We start from the raw sequence: 22,807 nt of genomic DNA on the forward strand, positions 1-22,807 counted from the left end.
CTCCAATATCAGCACTGTATTGTGTACTATCTCCAATATCAGCACTACTCTGTGAAACATGTCCAATATCGGCACTGTATTATGAACCATCTCCAATATCAACACTGCCCTGTAAACCATCTCCAATATCAAAGCTGCACTGTGAAGAACCTCCAATATCTGCCCTGTATTGTGAACTATCTCTAATATCAGCACTGTAATGTGAACCTTATCCAATATCAACACTGCTCTGTGAACCATCTCCAATACCAGCACTCTTCTGTGAACCATATCCAATGTCAGCACTGCTCTGTGAACCATCTCCAATATCAGCACTGTATTGTGAACCACCTCCAATATCAGCACTGCTTTGTGAATCATCTCCAATATCAACACTGTACCGTGAACAATCTCCAATATCAGCACTGTATTGTGAACCACCTCCAATGTGAGCACTGCTCTGTGAACCATCTCTAATGTGAGCACTGCTCTGTGAACCATCTCCAATACCAGCACTGCATTGTGTATGATCTCCAATGTCAGCACTCCTCTATGAATCATCTCGAATGTGAGCACTGCCCTGCGAATCGGCTCCAATATCAGCACTGTTCTGTGAATCATCTCCAATATCAACACAGCTCTGTGAACCATCTGCAATATCAGCACAACTCTGTGAACCATCTCCAATATCAGCACTGCTCTGTGAACCATCTCCAATATGAGCACTGCTCTGTGAACCATCTGCAGTAACAGCACTGTATTGTGAACCATCTCCAATATCAACACTGCTCTGTTAAGAACCCCCAATGTGTGCACTGGTCTTTGAACCAACCCTAAATGAGCACTGTTCTGTGAACCATCTCTAATATCAACAGTGCTCTGTGAATCACCTCCAATATCAGCCCTGTATTGTGAACTATCTCCAATATCAGCACTGTATTGTGAAACATCTCCAATATCAAAACTTCCGTGTGAACCATCCCCAAAATCAGCACTGTTCTGTGAACCATCTCAAATGTGAGCACTGCCCTGTAAACCAGGTCCAATGTGAGCAGTGCCCTGTAATCCATCTCTAATATCAGCACCGCTCTGTGAATCATCTCCAATATGAGCACTGTCCTGTGAAACATCTCCAATATCAAGACAGATCTGTGAATTATCTCCAATATCAGACTTGTATTGTGAACCCTCTCCAATATCAGCACTGTATTGTGAACCATGTCCAATATCAACACTGCTCTGTGAATCATCTCCAATATCAACACTGCTTTGTGAACCATCTCCAACACCAGCACTGCCCTGTGAATTGTCTCCAATATCAGCACTACTCTGTGACCGTCTCCAATATCAACACTGTATTGTGAACCATGTCCAATATCAGCACTGTATTGTGAACAATGTCCAATATCAATACTGCTCTGTGAATCATCTCCAATATCAACACTGCTCTGTGAACCATCTCAAATACCAGCACTGCCTTGTGAATCGTCTCCAATATCAGCACTAGTCTGTGACTGTCTCCAATATCAACACTGCTCTGTGAATCATCTCCAATATCAGCACCGTTTTGTGAACCATCTCCAATATCAACGCTGCTCTGTGAACCATCTCCAAAGTGAGCACTACTCTGTGACCCATCTCCAACATCAACACTGCTCTGTGAACCATCTCCAATATCAACAGTGCTCTGTGAATATTCTCCAATATCAGCACTGTATTGTGAACCATCTCCAATATCAACACTGCTCTGTGAACCATCACCAGTATCAACACTGCTCTGTGAATCGTCTCCAATATCAGCCCAATATTGTGAACTATCTCCAATATGAGCACTGTTCTGTGAAACATTTCCAATGTGAGCACTACTGTGTGAATCATCTCCAGTATTATCACTGCTTTGTGAACCATCTCCAAAATCAGCACTATTTTGAGAACCATCGCCAATATCAACGCAGCCCTGTGAAACATATCCAATATCAGCACTGCTCTGTGAACCATCTCCAATATCAGCACTCCTCTGTGAACCATCTCCAATATCAACACTGCTCTGTGAACCATCTCTTATATCAGCACTGCCCTGTGAACCATGTCCAATATCAACACTGCGCTGTGAACCATCTCCAATATCAACACTGCTCTGTGAATCATCTCCAAAGTGAACACTACTCTGTGACCTATCTCCAACATCAACACTGCTCTGTGAACCATCAGCAATATCAACACTGAACTGTGAATCTTCTCCAATATCAGCACTGTACTGTGAACCATCTCCAATATCTGCACTGCTCTGTGAACCATCTCCAATATCAGCACTGCTCTGTGAAGCATCTCCAATATCAGCACTCCTCTGTGAACCATCTCCAATATCAACACCGCTCTGTAAACCATCGCCAATGTGAGCACCACCCTGTGAATCGTCTCCAATATCAGCACTGCTCTGTGAACCATCTCCAATGTCAGCACTGCCCTGTAATCCATCTCCAATATCAGCACTGCTCCGTGAATCATCTCCAATATGAGCACTGCCCTGTGAAGCATCTCCAATATCAACACTGCTCTGTGTATCATCTCCAATATCAGCCCTGCTTTGAGAATCATCTCCAAAATCAGCACTGTATTGTGAACCATCTCCAATATCAACACGGCCCTGTGAACCATTTCAGGTATCAACACTGCTCTGTGAACCATCTCCAATATCAGCACTGCTCTGTGAACCATCGCCAATGTGAGCACCACCCTGTGAATCGTCTCCAATATCAGCACTGCTCTGTGAACTATCTCCAATGTCAGCACTGTACTGTGAACCATCTCTATTATCAACACTGCTCTGTGAACCATCTCTTATATCAGCACTGCCCTGTGAACAATCTCCAATGTGAGCACTGCTCTGGGAATCATCTCCAATATCTGCACTGCTCTGTGAAGAACCTCCAATATCAGCCCTGTATTGTGAGCCATCTCCAATATCAGCACTGTATTGTGAAATATCTCTAATATCAACACTGCTCGGTGATCCATCTCCAATATGTGCACTGCTCTGTGAACCTTCTCCCATATCAGCACTGCTCTGTGAACCATCTCCAATATCAGCACTGCTCTGTGAACCATCTCCAGTATCAACACTGCTCTGTGAACCATATCCAATATCAGCAGTACTCTGTGAACCATGTCCAATATCAGCACTGTATTGTGAACCATCTCCAATATCAACACTGCCCTGTAATCCATTTCTGATATCAACACTGCTCTGTGAAGAACCTCCAATATCAGCACTGTATTGTGAACCATCTCCAATATCAACACTGCTCTGTGAGCCATCTCCAATACCAGCACTGTTCTTTGAACCATCTCCAATGTGAGCACTGCTCTGTGAATCTTCTCCAATATCAGCACAGCTCTGTGAACCATCTCCAATATCAGCACCTCTCTGTGAACCATCTCCAGTATCAACACTGCTGTGTGAATCATCTCCAATATCAGCACTATATTGTGAATCTTCTCCAATATCAGCACTGCTCTGTGAACCATCTGCAATATCAGCACCTCTCTGTGAACCATTTCCAGTATCAACACTGCTGTGTGAATCATCTCCATTATCAGCACTATATTGTGAAGCATCTCCAATATCAGCACCGCTCTGTGAACCATCTTCAATGTTAGCACTGCCCTATGAATCGCCTCCAATATGAGCACTGCTCTGTGAATCATTTCCAATATCAGTACTGTTCTGTGAATTATCTCCAATATCAGCACTGCTCTGTGAACCAGCTACAATATCAGCACTGCTCTGTGAACCATATCCAATATCAGCACTGCTCTGTGAACCATATCCAATATCAGCAGTACTCTATGAAGCATGTCCAATATCAGCACTGTATTGTGAATCATCTCCAATATCAACACTGCCCTGTAAACCGTCTCTAATATCAACACTGCACTGTGAAGAACCTCCAATATCAGCCCTGTATTGTGAACCATCTCCAATACCAACACTGCTCTGTAAACCATCTCCAATATGAACACTGCTCTGTGAATCATCCCCAATATCAGCCCTGTATTGTGAACTATCTTCAATATCAGCTATCTTCAATATCAACTATCTTCCTGTACGCCGAGCACCCTCCCAGGTGGCACTGTAATGTGAACCTTAACGAATATCAACACTGCTCTGTGAACCATCTCCAGTATGAACACTGTTCTTTGAACCATCTCCAATATCAGTACTGTTCTGTGAAACATCTCCAATCTGAGCACTACTATGTGAATCATCTCCAATATTATCACTGCTTTGTGAATGATCTCCAATATCAGCACTGCTCTGTGAACCATCTCCAAAATCAGCACTGTATTGAGAACCATCGCCGATCTCAACACTGCCCTGAGAACCATCTCCAATGCGAGCACTGCCCTGCAATCCATCCCCAATATCAGCACTGCTCTGTGAATCATCTCCAAAATCGGCACTGTATTGTGAAGCATCTGTAATATCAGCACTGCTCTGTGAACCATCACCAGTATCAACACTGCTCTGTGAATCGTCTCCAATATCAGCCCAATATTGTGAACTATCTCCAATATGAGCATTGTTCTGTGAAACATTTCCAATGTGAGCACTACTGTGTGAATCATCTCCAATATTATCACTGCTTTGTGAACCATCTCCAAAATCAGCACTGTTTTGAGAACCATCGCCAATATCAACGCAGCCCTTTGAACCATCTCCAATATCAGCACTGCTCTGTGAACCATCTCCAACGTCAGCACTGTATTGTGAACCATCTCTAGTATCAACACTGCTCTGTGAACCATCTCTTATATCAGCACTGCCCTGTGAACCATGTCCAATATCAACACTGCTCTGTGAATCATCTCCAAAGTGAGCACTACTCTGTGACCTATCTGCAACATCAACACTGCTCTGTGAACCATCAGCAATATCAACACTGAACTGTGAATCTTCTCCAATGTCAGCACTGTACTGTGAACCATCTCCAATACCAACACTGCTCTGTGATCCATCACCAATATCAGCCCTGCACTGAGAATCATCTCCAATATCAGCACTGTATTGTGAACCAACTCCAATATCAACACTGCTCTGTGAACCATTTCAGGTATCAACACTGCTCTGTGAACCATCTCCAATATCAGCACTACTCTGTGAATCACCTCCAATATCAGCACTGCTCTGTTAAGAACCTCCAATGTGAGCACTAGTCTGTGAACCAATTCCAATTCAGCACTGCTCTGTGAACCATCTCCAATACCAACACTGCTCTGTAAACCATCTCCAATATGAACACTGCTCTGTAAACATTCTCCAATATCAGCACTGTTCTGTGAAACATCTCCAATGTGAGCACCCGTCTGTGAACCAACTCCAATTGAGCACTGCTCTGTGAACCATCGATAATATCAACACTGCTCTGTGAATCATCTCCAATATCAGCCCTGTATTCTGAACCATCTCCAATATCAGCAGTGTATTGTGAAACATCTCCAATATCAACACTGCTGTGTGTACGATCTCCAATGTGACCACTGCTCTGTGAACCATATCCAATACCAGCACTGCTCAGTGAACCATCTCCAATGTGAGCACCGCCCTGTCAACCATCTGATATATCAGCACAGCTCTGTGGACCTTCTCCAATATCAGAACTGTTCTGTGAACCATCTCCAATATCAACACTGTACCATGAACCATCTCCAAAATCAGCACTGTATTGTGAACCACCTCCAATGTGAGCACTGCTCTGGGAACTATCTCCAATGTGACCACTGCTCTGTGAACCATATCCAATACCAGCACTGCTATATGAACCATCTCCAATGAGAGCACTGCACTGTGAACCATCTTCAATTTCAGCACTGGTCTCTGAATCATCTCCAATATCAGCACTGATTTGTGAACCATCTCCAATATCAACACTGTACCATGAACGATCTCCAATATCAACACAGTATTATAAACCATCTCTAATATCAGCACTGCTCTGTGAATCACCTCCAATATCGGCACTGTATTCTGAACCATCTCCAATATCAACACTGCTCTGTGAAGAACCTCCAATGTGAGCACTAGTCTGTGAACCAACTCCAGTTCAGCACTGCTCTGTGAACCATCTCCAATACCAACACTGCTCTGTAAACCATCTCCAGTATGAACACTGCTCTGTGAACATTCTCCAATATCAGCACTGTTCTGTGAAACATATCCAATATCTGCACTGCTCTGTGAACCTTCTCCAATATCAGCACTGCTCTGTGAACCATCTGCAATACCAACACTGCTCTGTAAACCATCTCCAATATGAACACTGCTCTGTGAATCATCTCCAATATCAGCCCTGTATTGTGAACTATCTTCAATATCAACACTGTAATGTGAACCTTATCGAATATCAATACTGCTCTGTGAGCTGTCTCCAATGTGTGCACTGCTCTTTGAAGAACCTCCAATATCAGCCCTGTATTGTGAACCATCTCGAATACCAACACTGCTCTGTAAGCCATCTCCAATATCAGCACTGCTCTGTGAAGCATCTCCAATATGAACACTGCTCTGTGAATCATCTCCAATACCAGCCCTGTATTGTGAACTATCTTCAATATTAGCACTTTAATGTGAAACTTATCCAATATCAACACTGTTCTGTGAACCATTTCCAATACCACCACTGTTCTGTGACCCATCTCCAATGTGAGCACTGCTCTGTGAACCATCTCCAATTTCAGCACTGGTCTGTGAACCATCTCCAATATCAGCACTGCTTTGTGAACCAACTCCAATATCAACACTGTACCATGAACGATCTCCAATATGAACACAGTATTATGAACCACCTCCAATATTAGCACTGCTCTGTGAACCATCTCAAATATCAGCACTGCTCTGTGAACCATCTCAAATATCAGCACTGCTCTGTGAACCATCTCAAATATTAGCACTGCTCTGTGAAACATCTTCAATATCAACGCTGCTCTGTGAACCATCTCCAAAGTAAGCACTGCTCTCTGAACCATCTGCAATATCAACACTGCTCTGTGAACCATCTTCAATATCAGCACTGTATTGTGAACCATCTCCAGTATCAACATTGCTCTGTGAACCATCTCCAGTATCAACACTGCTGTGTGAACCATCTCTTATATCAGCACTGCCCTATGAACCATCTCCAATGTGAGCACTGCTCTGTGAAGAACCTCCAATGTGAGCACCGGTCTGTGAACCAACTCCAATTGAGCACTGCTCTGTGAACCATCTCTAATATCAACACTGCTCTGTGAATCATCTCCAATATCAGCCCTGTATTCTGAACCATCTCCAATATCAGCAGTGTATTGTGAAACATCTCCAATATCAGCACTGCTCTGTGAAACATCTTCAATATCAGCACTGCTCTGTGAACCATCTCCAAAGTAAGCACTACTCTGTGAACCATCTGAAAAATTAACGCTGCTCTGTGAACTGTCCGCAATATCAACACTGCTCTGTGAACCTTCTCCAATATCAGCAGTGTATTGTGAACCATCTCCAATATCAACATTGCTCTGTGAACCATCTCCAGTATCAACACTTCTCTGTGAATCATCTCAAATATCAGCACTGAATTGTGAACCATCTTCAATATCCGCAGTGCTTTGTGAACCATCTCCAATGTGAGGACTGCCCTGTGAACCATCTGATATATCAGCACAGCTCTGTGGACCTTCTCCAATATCAGAACTGTTCTGTGAACCATCTCCAATATCAACACTGTACCGTGAACCATCTCCAAAATCAACACTGTATTGTGAACCATCTCTAATATCAGCACTGTATTGTGAACCACCTCCAATGTGAGCACTGCTCTGTGAACCATCTCCATTGTGACCACTGCTCTGTGAACCATATCGAATACCAGCATTGCTCTGTGAACCATCTGCAATGAGAGCACTGCACTGTGAACTATCTCCAATTTCAGCACTGGTCTGTGAACCATCTCAAATATCCGCACTGCTTTGTGAACCATCTCCAATATCAACACTGTACCATGAACGATCTCCAATATCAACACAGTATTATGAACCACCTCCAATATCAGCACTGTATTGTGTACCATCTCCAATATCAGTACTGCTCTGTGAATCATCTCGAATGTGAGCACTGCCCTGTGAATCGTCTCCAATATTAGCACTGCTCTGTGAATCATTTCCCTTCATCTAGAATCATACATATTGAATTATGACAGTGTTATGTTTTGGAAATAGCCAAGTTATTCAAGCACAGCTTCAACATGGATAGCCATTGTAAGAGGAAAATGTCCTGATGTGGGCCAATGAAAAAAGGACAAGACAAGCATATCCATCACAACAGACTGCTCACAGTCATTATAAAACCAAACTGGTCATTAACAGTCCAATGAACTAGAACTTATTCAGCAGTCAATGCATAGTTTGAGTTCCAGCAGTTCAATTCCAGAAATGAGATAGGATCCACTATCCCTGGCGTTGAGGCAGTGTTGAACCAAGTGACACTAAACAATTCTGTTAAAGCTTCATTCAAAGGAGGTTGGGAGACAATGTGGCTGAAGTCACAAACAACATAAAATAAGATGGTTTTCCAACCTAAAAGCATATTTGTCAAGTTACATTGTTGCCTAAGCAGCCAGCTTTACGAAGTGGAGACCTTATTCCCCATTTTGCTTGCATAATGAAGGTCAATTGATCTAATACAGATGACCATTTTCATGGATAAATTATGGAAAATGAAATAGTTCATACTTGGAAATTCATGTCACGTATATTAGAGTATAACTACACAAGGAAGCACCAGTTCTCTGGTTGTACTCAGATGACACCTGCCTTTACTGCACTAACACCTCTCCTGATCTCTCCAGAGTATTTATAATGACTGCTTGTCACTCGGGGCTGTATTTGTACTAAACTTTGCCAAACCTGTTATCTTTTGTCCCTGTCACAAGCATGATTCTCATGCACATACTTCATTCTGCATCCTATCCACAGACAAAGATGAAAAGCATAGAACAATGAAACTAAACTAGACAGTTCACAGCATCCATGTTGTGATTGATGAAAGGTAGCACTGTAAACCACATAATTTCCATAAGGATTACTCACTACTTCTACATCTACAACACTGCCAAACCCTGCCTCCTGTTCGGATTACTTTCTGCTGAAACATTTATCTATGGCATCATTACCAAAGACCTAAAGGTATATAAATCACTCGGATCAGAGGAACTGCACCCCAGGGTTCTGAAAGTGGTAACGTTAGAAATTGTGGTGGCATTAGAAATGATCTTTCAAAAATTATTGGACTCTGGCATGGTGCCAAAGGACTGGAAAACTGCAGATGTTACTCCACTCTTTGAGAAAGGAGGAAGGCAGCAGAAAGGAAATTATAGACCAATTAGCCTGACCTCAGTGATTAGGAAGACGTTAGAGTCAATAGTTCAGGATGAGGTGATGGAGTACATGGTGACACAGGATAAGGTAATACAAAGTCAGCATGGTTTCCTTCAGGGAAAATCCTGCCTGACAAACCTGTTGGAATTCTTTGAAGAGATTACAAGTAGGATAGAAAAAGGGGATGCAGTGGATATTGTATATTTGGACTTTCAGAAGGCCTTTGACAAGGTGCCACACATGAGACTGCTTACCGAGTTAAGAGCCCATGATATTACAGGAAAGTTACTAACATGGTTAGAGCATTGGCTGATTGGAAGAAGGGAGTGCGCGGGAACAAAAGGATCCTTGTCTGGTTGGCTGCCAGTGATTAGTGGTGTTCCGCAGGGGTCAGTGTTGGGACCACTTCTTTTTATGCTATATATAAATGATTTAGATAATGGAATAGATTGCGTTGTTGCCAAGCTTGCAGATGATACAAAGGCTGGTGGAGAGGCAGGTAGTGTTGAAGAAACAGGTAGGGTGCAGAAAGACAGATTAGGAGAATGGGCAAGAAAGTGGCAAATGAAATGCAGTGTTGGAAAGTGCATGGTCATGCACTTGGAAATATATGTGCAAACTATTTTCTAAATGGTGAGAAAATCCAAAAATCCAAGATGCAAAGGGACTTGGGAGTCCTTGGGCAGAACGCCCTAAATGTTAACTGAGGCTTTATAAGGTACCGGTGAGGCCTCACCTTGAGTATTGTGAACAGTTTTAGGCTCCTCATCTAAGAAAAGATGTGCTGGCATTGGAGAGGGTCCAGAGGCGGTTCACAAGGATGATTCCAGGAATGAAAGGGTTATCATACGAGGAACATTTGATGGCTCTGGGTCTGTACTCACTGGAATTCAGAAGGATGAGTGGGGATATCATCTAAACCTTTTGAATGTTGAAAGGCCTAGACAGAGTAGATGTGGAAAGGATATTTCCCATGGTGGGAGAGCTTAGGACAAGAGAGCACAGCCTCAGAATAGACGGGTACCTTTTCAAAACAGAGATACGGAGAAATTTCTGTAGCCAAAGGATGTGAATTTGTGGAATTTGTTGCCACACGCAGCTGTGGAGGCCAGGTCGTTGGGTGTATTTAAGGCAGAGATTGATAGGTTCTTGACTGGACATGGCATCAAAGGTTACGGGGAGAAGGCTGGGAACTGGGGTTGAGGAGGAGGTAGAAACAAAGGATCAACCATGATTGAATGGTGAAGCAGACTCAATGGGCCAGATGGCCTAATTCTGCTCCTATGTCTTATGGTCTATTACCTTTACAATTAATTCCGGCAATGCTCTCTTTTCTGGCCTTCCATCCTCCTGCGCTAAATAATTCTGCTGAGTCCTGTTCATTCACTCATGGGTGCCTGTGTTTGTGTGTGGACCAGTAATATTTTAAATTTTAAAAATATATTTTTCGATCACTTCCAGGCCTCATCCCTTCCTATCTCTGTAATTTAATCCAGCATCGTGATGTGAAATTGGTGTCACCTTCAGACCTCTTTAAATCAATCAACTTTGGGAGGGGTGGAATTCACTCCTTGAAATTTGACTCCCTTAAAATGATTTGTAAAACTTCTTTTTGACCAAGTTTCAGGTAATCTGTCTGAAGATCTAAAACGGCTCAGTGTCTTTAATTTGTTTGGTAACTCTCCCTTGAACCATACTGGGATACTTTAAAAAAACTTGAAAGGATTACAATAAGCAAAGTAGTTTCATCTACTGATCAAAAGTATGAATGTTGATGTGTTCCCTTCCCAGTCTCTACTCTCATTACTTTGTCTGATAAAATCAATTACAACACCACAACTACTATGTCATATTGGCCCTCAAAGTATACAGTAGGAAGCAAATACCACACCTTTCTTAACGTGCTATTTCAGTTCCCTGCTGTACTTGGCCAAATCAACTGTGATGACAAGTCAAAGTTCATTTATTATCAAAGTATGTATATATCATACAACCCTGTGATTTGTCTCCTCACAAGGAGCCACAAAATAAGAAACCCAAAAGAACCCACTTTTTAAAATTTGACAGCATATAGGAGGGAGATTGAAAAACTGGCTAAGAGGTGCCACTATAACAACAACTTCGCATTCCATGTCAGTAAGACCAAGGAGCTGAATATTGACTTCAAGATGAGGAAACCAGAGTCCATAAGCCAGTCCTCATCAGGGGAATCGGAGGTGAGGAGACCCAGCAGCTATATCATTTCACTGAGGATCTGTCCTGGGTCCAGCACATAAGTGCCATTATGAAGAAAGCATGACAGCACCTCTACCTTCTTAGAAGTTTGCAAAGATTTAGCATGTCATCAAAACTTTGAAGAACTTCTATAGATGTGCAATGGGAAGTAGTATATTGACTGATTGCATCAAGGACTGGGATGGAAACAGCAATATTCTTGAATGGAAAAGCTAACAAAAGGTAGAGAATATTGTCAAGTCCACCTTGGGTAAAACCCTCCCCATGTCTGATCACCTATATTTTGGATAATGTTGTGGGGGATGACCTCCCAGGGCAATGTCATGGAGACTGGGTTACTGGCACTGAGCATGGGTCCATGGTGCAGAAGGGAACGAGAGAGAAGAGGAAAGCAAAGTGATAGGGGACTCAATAATCAGGAGAACAGACAGGAGATTCTGTGGACATGAATGCTATGTTGCCGCCCAGGTGCCAGGGTCAGGGACGTCTCAGATTGTGTCCACAACATTTTGAAGAGGCAGGGAGAGCAGCCAGATGTCTTGGTACATATTAGTACCAATGACATAGGAAGGAAAAGCAAAGAGGTCCTGAAAAGAGAAGTTAGAGAACTTAATAAGCTGAGAAGCAGGACCTTCTGAGTAGTAATTTCTGGATTGCTACCTGTGCCACATGCCAGAGAGGGTAGAAACAGGATGATTTGCAAATTAATGCATGGCTGAGAAGCCGGTGCAGGGGGCAGGGCTTCAGGTTCTTAGATCATTGGGATCTCTTCTGGGGGAGGTATGACCCATTCAAAAGTGCCGGGTTGCACCTGAACCCGAGGAGGACTAATATTCTCGTGGGCAAGTTTGTTAGAGCTGTGGGGAGGTTTAAACTAATTTGGCAGGGAGATGGGAACTGGACTGAAGAGACTCAGGATGGTAAAAAAGCAAAGATAGTACACAGTCACACCGTCAGGAAGGGCGGCCAGATGATAGAACAAAATTGCAGTCAGCAGGGTGAGTATCAGTACATCAGGGATGCAGAATCAAAATGGGTAGCAAACACAGTACTCAGAGTGTTATATCTCAGTGCACAGAGTATAAGAAATAAGGTGGATGATCTTGTTACACTTTTACAAATTGCCGGGTATGATGTTGTGGCCATCACTGAATCGTGACTGAAGGATGGTTGTAGCTGGGAGCTGAATGTCCAAGGTCACACCTTATATCAGAGGGATAGGAAGGTAGGCAGAGGGGGTGGTGTGGTTCTACTGGTAAATAATGACATCAAATCAGTAGAAAGATGTGACATAGGATCTGAAGATGTTGAATCCTTGTGGGTTGAGTTTAGAAAATGCAAGGATAAAAGGACCCTGATGGCAGTTACAGTATATACAGGCCTCCCAATAGTAGCTGGGATGTGGACCACAGATTACAACAGGAAATAGAAAAGGCATGTCAAAAGGACAATATTATGATAGTCATGGGAGATTTCAACATGCAGGCCGATTGGGAAAATCAAGTTGGAAATGGATCTCAAGAGAGTGAGTTTGTTGAATGCCTACAAGATGGCTTTTTAGAGCAGTTTGTCGTTGAGCCTACTAGGGGATCAGCTATATTGGATTAGGTGTTATGTGATGAACCGGAGGTGATTAGGGAGCTTAAGGTAGAAGAATCCTTAGGAGTCAGAGATCACAATATGATTGAGTTCAACTTGAAATTTGATAGAGACAAAGTAAAGTCTGACGTAGCAGCATTTCAGTGGAGTAAGGGAAATTACAGCGGTATGAGAGAGGATTTGGCCAAAGCAAATTTGAAGGTGTGCTGGCAGGGATGACAGCAGAGCAACAATGGCCTGAGTTCCTGGGAAAGTATGAAGCTTTCTAAAGCACTGGTGTGGCCTCACTTAGAGTATTGTGAACACTTCTGGGCTCCTCATCTAAGAAAAGATGTGCTGGCATTGGAGAGTGATCAGAGGAAGTTCACAAGGATGATTCCGGGAATCATACGAAGAACATTTGATATCTCTGGGTCTTTCCTTACTGGAATTTAGAAGGATAAAGAGGGATCTCATTAAAAGCTTTCAAATACTGAAAGGCCTAGACAGAGTAGATGTAGAAAGAACATTTCCCATGGTGAGGGATTCTAGGACAACAAGGCACAGCCTCTGGATAGCCCTCAACTTTCTTGCTGCTGCCATCAGGAAGAAGGTATAGGAGAGTCAGGACCCACACCATGTGTTTCAGGAACTGTTATTACCCCCAACCATTCATCTCTTGAACTAAAGTGGATAACTTTACTCAAATGCATTACTAAAATGTTCTCACAATGTATAGACTCACTTTCAAGGACTCTGCATCTTACATTCTCGACATTTATTGCTTATTTATTTATTTATTTATTTATTTATTTTTCATGTTGTATTTGCACAATTTGTTGTCTTCTGCACATTGGTTTTTGGTTCATCCTTTGGATTTGGTCTTCCATTGATTCTATTGTATTTCTTGCATTTAATATGAATGCCTGTAAGAAAATGAATCTCAGGGTTCTATGTGGTGGACATATACTGTATGTACTTTGATAATAAATTTACTTTGAAATTTTGAATTTTTAATCTTTAAACTTTGATCAGGTATTAGGGAAGAAAACAAAGAAAATTGACTTCTCTGTGAATTGACAATTCAAGACGTTTAAATACCTATGAAGGAATTTTGCATGTGGAAGGCATCATAAATTTATGATTAGATGGAGAAACATTTAACAAATTAATGATGAATTTATCTTAGGCCTTATCTAAACACCGAAGTAAACAATACAGACAAACTAATGATAAAACCTCCTGAAATCAAAAGGAATCAAAATGTGGCAGAACACAGAAAATACTACCACCAGGTTTGTGAACTTTCCTGAGGTGTAGTTTTGCTCTTTTCTGACAGCTTGCCTTCTTCCAAAATTTAGCACATAAAATCTTAGTGATTTTATGAGGGTACAAAGTCTTCAGCCTGACATAAGAAAATGTTCCATTAACTTCCTGGGAGCAAACACAGTGCATTCTAGGCAAATCTGTTTGATGCTGGAATTTTTCTTGGCAAATTTAACATAGTTTAACCATCAATCAGTTAATGCAACATTTTAATCAGGCTTGCCAAAAGAAACCAAGACCAAAGATACCTATCTGAACGCTCTCCAAGGCGTCCTATTCCTCTGTACATCATGTTGTCTAGGTACCGACTGCTGGGTAGGGAGTCATCTCCAAGTTCTTTTAGGTCCTCTGGTCTAAGATACTCTCCTCCATCACCCGTCATTGTATCATCTCCTTGGGATCAAAAGACAGTTTACCAATCAGCAGATGTGTTGAATTTGCTATTGGATGCCAAAATTAAAAAAAAACACACACAGCTGGAAACTAATCACTCACAGTAAAGATTAAAGTCTGTCACAAGCCTTGTGGCTCATCAGGCTAGTGCTTATGCCGGTTTCCGTGGCGTGAAGCGACTGAGAGTACGAGACTCCGCCCCGGATAGGACGCCAGTCTATCGTGAGGTTAACCCCCAGCATTTTTTGCCGGTACCCATTTTCAGCTGGGTAGACTGAAGCATTGTGTGGTTAAGTGCCTTGCTCATGGATACACCTGCTGCCTCGGCCAAGGCTCGAACCCACAACCTTCAGATCGCTAGTCCAACGCCCTAACCACTTGGCCATGCGCCACACAATACTCACAGTGAAGCAGCATAGGAACAGTTGATGCTTGTTACTAAGAACTAGAGGAAAATTTAGTAAAGAATACAAGTTGCAATACATTACAACAGAATAGCACATGACAAAAAGCAAGACATTGGGACACCTTTTTAATTATAAAAATGGTTAGATAAAATGAACAGTTTAATGTCCCACATCCCAAATTAGACTTCCTTCATTATACAGTAATAGAGCACTACAGCACAAAAAGCAGGCTGTCTTTGGCCCATCATGTCCATGCCAAACATTTATTCTGCTTAGTTCCATTGACTCATGCCTGGACCTTAGAAATCCATAACCTTTCTTACCATGTACTATTTCCAACTTCTCTTAAACATTGCAACCAACCCACATTTACCACTTGTACTGGCAACTCATTTCATGCTTGTGAAGAAGATTCCCCTCAGATTCCCCTTAAATATTTAACCTTTCACCCTTAACCCTGACCTCCAGTTCTAGTCTCACTTAACCTCAGTGGAAAATGCTGGCTTGCACTTACCCTATCTCTGCCCCTCATACTTTTGTATACCTCTATCAAATTTCCCCTCATTTTCTGAAGTTCCAGGGAATAAAATCCTAACCAAATCAAATTTCCCCTATAACACAGGTCTTCAACCTTCCCCTATAACACAGGTCTTCAAGTCTTGGCAACATCTTTGTATACCTTCTCTGTGTAGCTTCAATCTTATTTACAACTTTCCTGTAGATAGGTTACCAGAACTGCACACAATACTCTAAATTTAGAATTCACCAACATCTTATACAACTTCAACATAACATTCTAACTGCTGTACACTATACTCAGTTTTATGAAGGCAAATGTGCTAGAAGATTTCTCTACAATGTTCTCTACCTGTGATGCACATTCAAAGAATTATGGATTTGTATTCCTACACCCTCTGTTTTACTGCATATTTATTGGCATATGGTTCACTGTGAAAGTCCGATCCTGTTTGTCCTCCCAAACTGCAACACCTCACAGTTGTCTGCATTAAATTCCATCTGCCATTTTCAGCCAATTTTTCCAGCTGGTCTAGATCCCAATGTAGGATTTGATAACCTTCTTCACTACATCTCTAATCTTGGTGTTATCTGCAAAGTTACTGATCCAGTTTACCACATTATGAACCAGATCGTTGATATAGATGACAAACAACAATGGACCCAGCAATAATCCCTGCGGCACACCAGTCACAAGACTCCAAGTCAGAGAAGCAACCATCCACTACCACTCTCTGACTTGTCACGCAAAGCCAATGTTGAATCCAATTTACTACTTTATCCTGAATGCCAAGTGACAGAATCCTCTGGACCAGCCTCCCACACGGAACTTTGTCAAAGGCCTTGCTGAAGTCCATGTCAAATATGCCTGCTGTCTTTCCTTCATCAACTTTCCTGGTAACTCGATAAAATCATTTAGGTATGATGTAGCAAGTACAAAACCATGTTGATATTCACTAATCAAGCTTGTCTACCCAAATACGTGTTCCTTGGAATACCTTCTAATAATTTACCCCTACTAACATCAGGCTCACTGACTTATAATTTCCTAGTTTAGTCTGATAACCTTTCTTGAGTAACAGAAAAACATTAGTTATCCTCCAGTCCTCCAGAACCTCACTCGTGAGTAAAGACATTTTAAATATTTCTGATAGGGCCCCAGCACTTGCCTCCCACAAGGTCTGATGGAACACCTTATCAGACCCTGGAGACTTATCCACCCGAATTTGCCTCAAGCACTTCCTCTTTTGTAATCTGGATACAGTCCATGACTTCACTACTATTTTTCCTCAGTAGTTAAGGTCTCCCCCCATGTCTTTAAGCTCCAAGCATAGATGACCACGCTGATCTTCAAGTGGACCAATTTTTTTTCCTTGCTATGCTTTTGCTTTTCACAACAGACTCACTTTCAAGTACATATTCTCAGTATTATTTTGTTTATTTGTGCAATTAGTCTTCTTTCACATATTGGTTGTTTGTCTTTGTTTACGCAATTTCTATTGCATTTCTTTTTATTCTGTAAATGCCTGCAAGAAAATGAAACTCAAGGTAGTACATGGTAACACATATGTACTTTGATAATAATAGTTTATTGTCATCTGATTGTACATATATACAACAAAATGAAACAACATTCCCCTGGACTACAGTGCACACACAAAACATATATCATACACAGCACATAAAACAAAAAAAAACTTATTTGTGGTAATACTTCGTTTTATGTGGTGTGTGTGATATATGACAACCTTCCACTCTATCGACAACCAACCTCCATATTGTCTGCAAACTTACTAACCCATCCTTCCACTTTCTCATCCAAGTTATTTATAAAACTCACAAAGAGCAAGGGTCCCAGAACAGATCCTTGCAGAACACCACTTGTCACTGACGTCCACGCAGAATACTCTCCTTCTACCAACACCATCTGCTTTCTTTGGGCGAACAAATTCTGTAGCCATACAATCAAGTTTCCTTGGATCCCATGCCTCTTGACTTTGTGAATAAGGCAACCATGGGTAACCTTAAAATCCATATACACCACTACCTTCATCAATATGTTTTGTCACATCCTCAAACAATTCAATCAAGCTTGTGAGGCATGACCTCCTCGTAACAAAGCCATGCTGACTATCCCTAATCAGACTACGTTTCTCCAAATATTCATAAATCCGGTCTCTAAGAATCCTCTCCAATAATTTGTCCATCACTGAAGTACTCACTAGTCTATAATTCCCAGGATTATCCCTACTGCTGTTCTTGAACAATGGAGTAACATTTGCCACCTTCCAGGGAAACGTGAGAAATCCAGAGAAATCTTTCAAATGTGCAATTGTCAATATATCACAAATTTGATATTGTAGCCATTAATGAGATTTGTTTGCACAAGGGGCCGGACCGGCAGCTCAGTGTTCTGGGGTTACTTTGTTTTAGACACAGCTGAGCAGGAAGGATTAAAGGGAGAGGGACGGCAATATTAGTCAGGGAAAATGCCATGGCAGTGCTCAGTAAGGACAGACTGGAGAGCATGTCCAGTAGGCTTTATGGGTAGAACCGAGGAATAAGAAAAGTATGACCATATTAATGGGATTACATTATAGACCACCCAACAGTCCACGGGATTCAGATGAGCAAATCTGTAGAGAGCTCACAAACTATTGCAAAAAACTTAAGGTTGTGATAATAAGTGATGTCAATTGTCCACGTATTGATTGCAAATCCCATCCTGTAAAAGGGCTGGATGGGATCGGGTTTGTCAAATATGCTCAGGAAAGTTTCCTTAATCAGTACATAGAGCTCCCAGTGAGAGAGTGTGCGATACTAGATCTCCTATTAGGGAATGAGACAGGGCAGCTGACAGAAATTTATGTAGGGGAGCACTTTGCAACTAGTGATCACAATGCCTATAAGAATGAAAGGCAAGGATAACAGTCTAGGAACCCTTGGTTTTCCACAAGACATCGGAGCAGAGCTAGGCCATTTCGCCCATTGAGCCTGCTCTGCCATTTCATCATGGCTGATCCAATTTTCCTCTCAGCCCCAGAATCCTGCTTTCTCCCCATATCCCTTCATGCCCTGACCAATCAATAGTCTATCAACCTCTTCCTTAAATATACATAAAGATTTGCCCTCCACGGCTGCCTATAGCAAAGAATTCCCCAAATTCTCCAACCTTTGGTTAAAGAAATCCCTCCTAATCTCTGTTCTAAACAGACGCCCCTCTACTCTGAGGCTGTGTTCTCTGGTCTTAGACTCCCCCATCATAGAAAACATCCTCTCCACATCCACACTATCAAGACCTTTCACCATTCTATGGGATTCAATGAGGTCAACCCTCATTCTTCTGAATTCCAATGAATACAGGCCCACAGCCATCAAATACTCTTCATATGCCAAGCCTATAAGGGATCCTGGAATTATTTCTGTGAGCCTCCTTTGAACCCTCTCCAGTTTCAACACATCCTTTCTATGATAGGGGGCCCAAAACTGCTCCTAATACTCCAAGTGAGGCCTCACCAGTGCTTTATAAAGTCTCAACATTACATCCTTGCTTTTATATTCTAGTTCTCTTGAAATGAATGCTAACATTGCATTTCTCTTCCTCATTACAGACTCAACCTACAAATTAACCTTTCGGGAATCCTGCCCAAGGACTCCCAAGTCCCTTTAGTGTCTCAGTTTTTATACTTCCTGTCCATTTAGAAAACAGTCAGCTCTTTCATTTCTTCTACCAAAGTGCATAACCAGACACTTCCCAGCATTGTATACTATCTGCCATTTCTTTACCCACTCTCCTAATCTATCAAAGTCCTTCTGTAACCTCTCTATTTCCTCAAAACTAATTATACCTCCACTCATTTTCATATTGTTTGCAAACTTTGCAACCAAGTAATCAATTCCATCATCCAGATCATAACCATATAATTTAAAAAGAATTGGTGCAACACAAACCTCTGTGGGACACCACTTGTCACTGGCAGCCAACCAGGAAGGATTCACTTAATTTTCACTCTTTGCCTCCTGACAGCCAGCCACTGCTTTATCCATGCTAGAATCTTTCCTGTGATACCATGGGTTCATACCTTGTTAAGCAGCCTCAAGTGTGGCACCTTGTCAAAGGCCTTCTGAAAATCCAAGTACACAACATCAACTGATCCTCCTTTGTTTATCCTACATGTTGTTTCTTCAAAGAATTCCAACAGGTTTGTCAGGTGAGATTTTCCCTTGAGGAAACCATTGACTACGGCCTATTTTATCATCCAAGTACTCTGAGAACTCATCCTTAATAATCGACTCCGAACACATTCCTAAGCACTGAGGTCAGACAAACTGGCCTATAGTTTCCTTCTTTCCGCCTCGCTCTCTTCTTGAAGAATGGAGTGACACTTGCAATTTTCCAGTCTTTCAGAATCATTCCAGAATCTAATAATCCCTGAAAGATCATTACTAATGCCTTCACAACCTCTTTCAGAACCCTGGGGTGTACATAATCTGGTCCAGTTGACTTATCTACCTTTAGACCGTTCACTTTATTAACAGCTTTCTCTCTAGTAATGGTAAGTTCACACACTTCATGACCCCTGACACCTGGACCTTCCACCAAACTGCTGGTGCCTTCCACAGTGAAGACTGATGCAAAATACTTATTCAGTTCTTCTGCCATTTCCTTGTCCCCCTTTATTACCTCTCCAGCATTAGAAACATAGAAAACCTACAGCACAATACCACAAAGTTGTGCTGAACATGTCCCTACCTTAGAAATTACTAGACTTCCCCATAGTCCTCTATTTTCCTAAGCTCCATGAACCTATCTAAAAGTCTCTTAAAAGACCCTATCATATCCACCTCCACCATCATTGCCAGCAGCCCATTCCACACACTCACTACTCTCTGAGTAAAAAACTTACCCCTGACATCTCCTTTGTACCTACTCCCCAGCACATTAAGCCTGTGTCCTCTTGTGGCAAGCATTTCAGCCCTGGGAAAAAGCCTCTGACTATCCACATGATCAATGCCTCTCATCATCTTATACACCTCTATCAGGTCACCTCTCATCCTCTGTCACTCCAAAGAGAAAAGGCCAAGTTCACTCAACCAGTTTTCATAAGGCATGTTCCCCAATCCAGGCAACATCCTTGTAAATATCCTCTGCACCCTTTCTATGGCTTCCACATCCTTCCTGTAGTGAGGCGACCAAAACTGAGCACAGTACTCCAAGTGGGCTCTGACCGGGGTCCTATATAGCTGCAATATTACCTCTTGGCTCTTAAACTCAATCCCATGGTTGATGAAGGCCAATGCACCATCTGCCTTCTTAATCACAGAGTCAACCTGCGCAGCTGCTTTGAGTGTCCTATGGACTCGGACCCCAAGATTGCTCTGATCCTCCACACTGCCAAGAGTCTTACCATTAACACTATATTCTGCCATCATATTTGATCTACCAAAATGAACCACCTCACACCTATCTGGGTTGAACTCCATCTGCCACTCCTCAGCCAAGTTTTGTATCCTATTAATGTCCCACTGTAACCTCTGACAGCTCTCCACACTATCCACAACACCACCAACCTTAATGTCATCAGCAAACTTACAAACCCATCCCTCCACTTCCTCATCCAGGTCATTTATAAAAATCACGAAGAGTAGGGGTCCCATAACAGATCCCTGAGGCACACCACTGGTGACCAACCTCCATGCAGAATATGACCCGTCTACAACCACTCTTTGCCTTCTGTGGGCAAGCCAGTTCTGGATCCACAAAGCAATGTCCCCTTGGATTCCATGCCTCCTTATTTTTTCAATAAGCCTTGCATGGCGTACCTTATCAAATGCCTTGCTGAAATCCATATACACTACAACCAGACCAGTATCCACACTCTATGTTTCTGAAGGAACCTCTGGTATCCTCTTTAATAGTATTGGTTAGCTTACTTCTGTGCTCCATCTTTATCTTCTTAATTACCTTTTTAGTTGGTTTTTAAAAGTTTCCCAATCCTCAAACTTCCCACTAATTTTTTCCCTATCATAGCTTTAACGTTGACTTTGTCTTCTCTTGTTAACCACCATTCTGTCCTCTTGCCTTTAGAATACTTCCTCTTTGAGATGTATATATCCTGTGTCTTCCGAATTGTTTCCAGAAATTCCAGCCATTGCTACTCTGTCATCATCCCTGCCAGCGTTCTTTTCCAATCAATTCTAGCCAACTCTTCTCTCATGCCTCTGTATTTCCTTTTACTCCACTGTAATACTGATACATCTGACTTTAGCTTCTCCTTCTCAAATTTCAGGGTGAATTTGATCATATTATGATCACTGCCCCTAAGGGTTCTTTTACCTTAAACTCACTAATCAATTCTGGTTCACTGCACACACCCAATCCAGAATAGCTGATCCCCTAACGGGCTTAACCACGAGCTGCTCTAGGAACTTCCCGTCTTGGAATCCAGCACCAACACGATTTTCCCAATCTACCTGCATATCGAAATTCCCCGTGACTGTTGTAAAATGCATTTTCTCTCTCACATTGTAATTTGTAGACCACATCCTTACTTCTCTTTGGGGGTCTATATACAACTACCATCAGGATCTTTTTTACCCTTGCAATTCATTAGCTCTATTCACAATGATTCAATATCTTCTGACCCTATGTTGCCTCTTTTACCAACAGAGCAACACTGCCCCCTCTGCCTTCCTGCTTGTCCTTTTGTATCCTTGAACATTAAGCTCCCAACTATATTCTTCCTTCAGCCACGATTCAGTAATGGCTACAACATCATATTTGCCAATCTATAACCATTCATCTGCCTCATTCCATATACCGTGCACAATCAAATATAACACCTTCAGTACTGTATTCACTCTTTTTGATTTTATCGAACCCTTTTATGTTGCAATTCATCATGTTGACTACAGTTTTGCCCTGTCCACAGCCTCTCCTCACTACACTTTGCCTCTGTTTG

General features: G+C 42.0%; 1 protein-coding gene across 4 annotated transcripts in view; it reads right to left on the minus strand.

The window, feature by feature from the left end:
• Positions 1-22,807, minus strand: part of ank2b (ankyrin 2b, neuronal) — an 859,694-nt gene that overhangs the window by 207,002 nt on the left and 629,885 nt on the right. For all 4 annotated transcript variants that reach the window (XM_072253201.1, XM_072253200.1, XM_072253199.1 and 1 more), the window contains one exon: positions 14,778-14,922. In XM_072253201.1, the coding sequence (XP_072109302.1) occupies positions 14,778-14,922 (145 nt within the window). The remainder of the gene's footprint in view (positions 1-14,777; positions 14,923-22,807) is intronic.

This window comes from Mobula birostris, chromosome 3, assembly GCF_030028105.1.
Source record: "Mobula birostris isolate sMobBir1 chromosome 3, sMobBir1.hap1, whole genome shotgun sequence".
Taxonomy (NCBI): domain Eukaryota; kingdom Metazoa; phylum Chordata; class Chondrichthyes; order Myliobatiformes; family Myliobatidae; genus Mobula; species Mobula birostris.